The 5,810-nt window shown below is 38.2% G+C and overlaps 1 protein-coding gene across 1 annotated transcript; it reads right to left on the bottom strand.

Annotated features, from left to right (window-relative positions):
- Positions 1 to 4,390: 4,390 nt before the first annotated feature.
- On the bottom strand, positions 4,391 to 5,412 carry LOC147905995 (microbial Terpene synthase-like protein 13). Its single transcript, XM_087382201.1, has 2 exons — positions 4,897 to 5,412; positions 4,391 to 4,735 (listed from the first exon to the last, which is right to left on the bottom strand). The coding sequence occupies exons 1-2, from the start codon at positions 5,410 to 5,412 to the stop codon at positions 4,391 to 4,393; spliced, it is 861 nt and encodes a 286-aa protein (XP_087238327.1).
- Positions 5,413 to 5,810: the final 398 nt, after the last annotated feature.

Below are 5,810 nucleotides of genomic sequence, written 5' to 3'. Positions count from 1 at the left end.
CTCTTCCCAGATCCTTATTCCATAAATTTTTGGTCTCATTTACAAGTTTGAAATGTATACTACAACTTGAAGACAAAGTTTGCGGAATTACGTTGAGCAATGCATAAGCTATGGGTCATGCAAGATACCTATATACAGAAAAGTCCCTGAACCTCACAAAAAAAGGCTACACTCAAGCAAACAATGACCTCATGCTCATTTTAGGAATTACATTGTAGCTACAAGAATCAACTCATGCAAAACGAACACCACCTAATGATGTTTCTTACTGATATTTATCTTTGAGGAACATATTACTCTAAGGGTCATATGGGTCATAGTGCAACATGTTAACATCTCATCTAATCAATCATTTTTTATTGATTTAAATCTTTGAAGCACAGGGGATTCACTAATAGTAATAAGGAGCCGTCACCTGCGTGCAATAAATATATGAAAATTCCTCAACACACTATTCAAAATTTTTGGACTTTCTCTCTTGGTTTGGACTTTTTTTTGGAGCATATCTTCTCCACTCAACTTCACTTAGTGAGCTCAAAATTTGGGTTTTTTAGAGCACTAAATGTGTCACTTATATACAAATATGGCCTTACTAAGCTAAAAAGTCAAGTGGTGACCTCTAATTTTAAAAAAAATGGCTCAATGAAGCTATAATTCCCAAACTTGTGCATGGTGCCCCCATCCAATAACTATAATAATAATAATAGTAGTCTCTTAACTCTAGTTCAATTTTAACACTATGAAGTGAAAATATGACACCATATGAAAAGAGTTTGTTGAATTCAACATATAAGTGGTGTATAGATACACCATTTTTTTGAAAACAAAGAGTTTGTTGAATTCAATATATAAGTGGTGTATAGATACACCCTTTTTTTGAAAAACAAACCATACAATAAATTATCTTATTGGTGGTGTATAGATACACCATTTGTATGGAAAAAAGCATACAGAACATTATCTTATGCATCTGAATCTCGTTCAGAGTCATCAGATTCATGTAATGTATTTGCGCTTGATGGGTCAAGTCTTGCCAAATGATGTTTAATATGGACACGACTTGGATCAGGGATTATGATACATTTTTCAACATTGTATCCATGCTTCTTTTTAAACCTTCGTGTCCTCGATTTCCAGCAATGAATAATGCTACTGACTTCCACCTCTATTAATCCCTCATTATTTGGAACCCATTCACATTTCTTTTGCAAGCATCCCTCATAGAGTTGTTTTATTGTATATCTTCTCGGGAGATTTTTCAATGGCTTTGGTTCATACCATAAAGCTATAAATGTTATAGGAGTTCCCTTGTCATCCCTTTCTATCTTAGTAACCTTTGCAACCCAAATTGGGCCACCTTGGTCATCCAACTCTAAACCTGGATCAGATGCCCAAACTGCAACAAATAGACCCTCTTCAATCTCATTAGATGGTATAAACTCTGGTAAGTGTTTGTCTCCCTTCCTGCCACAATATTTTTGAGGTAAAAGGCATTCCTCCACTTCCTCCATATCTACTAACATATTTATATCCAAAGGAAAACTTGGTGACCTAGCTTGCCAAAAGGATTCACAGTATTCAATGCTCATTAAGTTTTCTTGTCTTTCTAAAGATTGGATAAGTGCTTCAGTTGATTTAATTGTCTCCAAATTCTTAGTTGATTGCTTAGGATATTTTTGCATCATACTTTGAAGATGTTTAATGGAGGTTTAATGAAGGCTTTCAAGCCTTTCATTTCATCTATGTCAAGTGATTTGTTTTTTGCAAGAACAAATCTAGTTTCCTCTAATGGAATTATTCGTTGTAATAAAGCATATGACTCACTCCATAAATGATCTCCATCTATTGAGTAGTGCTTCCATTGCATCACTGGAATATTGTTATGCATGTGAAATCGAAAGTAGTGTGGATTTGTGTGTCCTATTAGGGCATCATCTCCTGTTTGTAAATGTGGCTCTATGAATGCTCTCCAATCTACCATCCTCTCTAAGATAGCCATTTCTGATTCTTCCTTGCGAGAACCTCCAAAATTTTTCCCAATTCAAAATAGCATATCCTCCATTGTCAAAACATCCATTGCCTTCAACTCATCAGAGATAACACTGAAGATTTGATCTATGTCTTCATGTATATGGCCGACAAGAAGAAAGCCAACTTCCACTTCTTCAAATATTTTCAAACCAACCAGCATAGAGCATAAAGCAAATATATATTTATTCTTGTTCTCTCTCCAACACTTATCAGCTTGTATTTGCAATGTGTTAGGTAAACATTCGTGAGCATCTCTGACCTTTCTTATTGCTTTCGTGATTGATGTAACAACCTGGTTACTATCATGGTCATGCAAACTATCAATCCATACATCACAAAAGATTCGGTATCCATGTACTAATACTCCACACAAGTGTGTTTTTAGTCCACGTTTGCCCTCCAATGCTGGTGGGATATGTCTATATCATGGCAAAGTGGTTGTATTCTGGTCCATGCAATTAATGGTGATGCACATGGACTTATCGACATGTGAAATAGCTTCCTCTCTCCAAGAAGCATACAACTTTCGAGCATCCTGCACATGATGTAAATGGATTGATTGCCATTTAATATATCTTCCTTGCTGCTGCTCACATTTACTATGTTCAATGGCGTTTTTAAATTCATCACATGTCTTACATTTTGACATCCTTTGCTTTGATGGTGTCTTGACATGGCAAAAATCTCTACGCCAAATTTTGTACAGGGTTGATCGTGAAATCATGCTCTCATCTCTGTCTTGTCTTGTAAAGTTTTATTGATAGTTTCTAGGAAGACCTTCTTTGTCATTCCCAAAGGAAGATGTTGTTGGCATTCAACACGTCCATCTAGCATTGTTTGTTGAAGATGAGGCTATGGTAATGCATGGTCTTGGAGAACTTGCTTTATTGTTGCGGTTGCATTTATAGTGCTTCCATGGCATTTAAGCTTGTAGGTATTTCCATGAATTGTATGAACCACTTTTTCTTTCACCTCTGCCCCGATGGTCCAGTATATGCCATGTGATAGTCCAGTTAACCATTAATATCCTCGATTGCAAATGGGTCTCCCATTAACCATGGGTTTCAATCTAGGTTTATAGTGTCTTGTGCTCAAATCTTGATTAGTGCTTTGATGAAGAAAGTATGAAAACTCTTGAAGAAGATAGTTATTACTTGGATATCTCTTAGATACAATCTCAAAAGGCATATATAAACTAGGAGCTACAATCGATAGGTTTTTTTCTCCTCATATGATTTGTGACTATCTTGAATTTATATTATGGATTAAGATTCGAATATTAGATGGCATTGCATAATTATCCATGTACCAACAAGCGTGTACATATGTTACAAAGGTAAGTGTGCCTAAGTGGCACTCTTGCTTATGTGGTAGGATTGCCTATGTTAGTGATGGTGTGGCATTGTGCAACATAGTACTATTGAGGTACATGTAGCAACAATGTGGCTATATGCCAATTGTTATCTTATCTGAGTTTTGTTTTATGCCTATGGAAGCTTGCTTTATGTGCAACATCTATGTGAAGCTCTATCCTCACACTACCTATGTGTGCTTGTCTCTGTGTCTCATGTTGTTGTGTTGTTTACTTCTTTAGCTTGTCTATAGTGGCATGTTGTTCACCGTCTAGAAACAAAGCTTTTAAGGGACATTTTAGCTATTCTATTCTATATTCTGGAAAGGTGCATTGTAAAAAATGATGTCTTGGCTTTCAAAGGTTAAAGCTATGAATTGTTCTTTTGAGGAAAAAGCCGCAGCTTTTAAAGATAGAAGCAACACTTAAAGGAACTCCGCATTTATTATATTATGTATCATATTATCTAAAATCCGAATGCCATGCTTTTCATGCAGTAAGTAGGAATGGGCTCTTATTAAAGAACTTTTTCTTTCATAAGAAAGCAAAGTAAGAGTAAGGTTTTATTATGGAAAAACTTTAATTGGCTTATGTGCCATCAATAGAACTATCTATAAGGTCACAATGTATGCCTCTTGGGACTTGTTATCTTTCAAAACCTCCTTTATCTCTGGTACAATATATATGGAAAATAAAGCCACTAAATTAAAATGTTCCCTTAGTTTTTTGAATCAACAAGTTTTGTATGCCTCTTGGGACTTGTTATCTTTCAAAACCTCCTTTATCTTGGTACAATATATATGGAAAATAAAGCCACTAAATTAAAATGTTCCCTTAGTTTTTTGAATCAACAAGTTTCGACCTTATGATAGATAGTACATGACCTTACATGTGATAACTATGTAAGCATGAACTGATTGATGCCTTTAAATAAGGGATATTTGAGAGGCAAACTTTCAAATCAAGCTTTTAGATCGATGTGTAGACATGACCTTACATATGTAAGCATCAGTGTGTAGATAGATCTGCATATCGAGCACTCAAAGAGTTCCAGTAAAGTGTTCCCGCCAGCCAATCGCCCACACCTTCGAGATAGCCTTGCAGCCCAGTTTTATCCATCAGGCTTGTCTTCCTTATCTCGTTCACCAGCCTAACACACTCCTCGTCTTTGACTTTGATTAGCTCGCACACTTCCGAAACAATTCCCGACAAGTCGACAGGACTGCACGTGGATTTGGATTTTGAATAGTCCAAATACATCACTGCAATAAGATTGAAATAATCGCCTTCAAGATCCTCCTTTTTGAACGACACCAGATCGTTCACCCAGCAGAGATTGTCGGTTGTGGCGTCCTGCAGTTTGCAAATGAGTGGATTCGTGTATGTTTCTTCATCAAGCTCTACGCCAGCGTGTACTCCATCAGTATGGAGGCCGGATACCACCCATAAGTGCATCGACGTATTTCAATGAAAGTGTTTAGATCAGGAACAGTCTGATTTTGTCGATAGATAACCTGGCTCCTATTCGCGTCGAGGAACGCCTTGAAGAATCGGATAAAGCGACCCTGCTGCGTCTTCGGCATCTCTTCGCAGATCTCGTTCCACCAATCAGCGGCAGCTTCGGTTATCACGCGCGCCACGTGAGAAGAGGATGAGTTACTGATGACTTTGCCTTCTAAGACACCTATAATTGATTGCAAAATCTCATCAGCCGCAGCCGAGTTGGCTCCCATTTCCTTGGGATCGTCAAGGAAGTTATCCAACAAGAACATCCAGGCGACGTGCTTGACTATGGGTACCATCCGTTTGCTAATACCATTGGCATAGGCCAGGCACGCAAAGAGATGAAACCTGGACTCAACAAGGAGTTTGTCGGTAAAGCCGGATTTCGCAAGGTCGTTGAAGCGGGATATGACCCAGGAATCACAAATGGATTTGAGTTGAAGACAATCGGGGTGATTGTTCCAGGGAAAGGAGCATTGGGGATGGGGAATAGTTATATTTTGGACATTGGAAGGCAAGTTCTCCATGGAGGAAGATAGAATGAAGACAGACGAAGATAGAATGAAGACAGACAGATCGAAGGGGATAGAGCGGGAGTCGGTATGCGGGTAAGTCGAGAAGAAGAAGAAGAGTCGGTAAGCCCGACGGAGTAAGATCAACGCACACGTTTATCATCGTGTCCTGTATTTCAGACAGGTCGTATCCCGTAAACGCCGTATCGGGTTTGTCTGGTCCCTAGCCTATCTTGTGGGTGGAAGTGCAAAAGATTATAGACGATTGGGAATTGATCCAACAACATTTATACGCTCTCACTAACACAACATAATTAACATCGTATTTATAATCACATGTTATTATAAGCATCTTTTCCGGTGTTCCCGCCACTGGAAAAGAGCTTAGGGCCCCCCCACATCCGCTACGGACA

The sequence above is a fragment of the Dipteris shenzhenensis genome, chromosome 1 (genome assembly GCF_047967505.1).
Source record: "Dipteris shenzhenensis isolate YYH24624 ecotype China chromosome 1, Dip_SZ_1.0, whole genome shotgun sequence".
In the NCBI taxonomy this organism is placed as follows: domain Eukaryota; kingdom Viridiplantae; phylum Streptophyta; class Polypodiopsida; order Gleicheniales; family Dipteridaceae; genus Dipteris; species Dipteris shenzhenensis.
This window is presented reverse-complemented; position numbering and strand designations above follow the sequence as displayed.

Coding starts and splice junctions, on each gene's coding strand:
- LOC147905995 (XM_087382201.1), bottom strand. CDS start 5,412: ATGGAGAACTTGCCTTCCAATGTCCAAAATATAACTATTCCCCATCCC. Junction 4,736..4,896: donor TCGACGCGAATAGGAGCCAG/GTTATCTATCGA, acceptor TGCAAACTGCAG/GACGCCACAACCGACAATCT.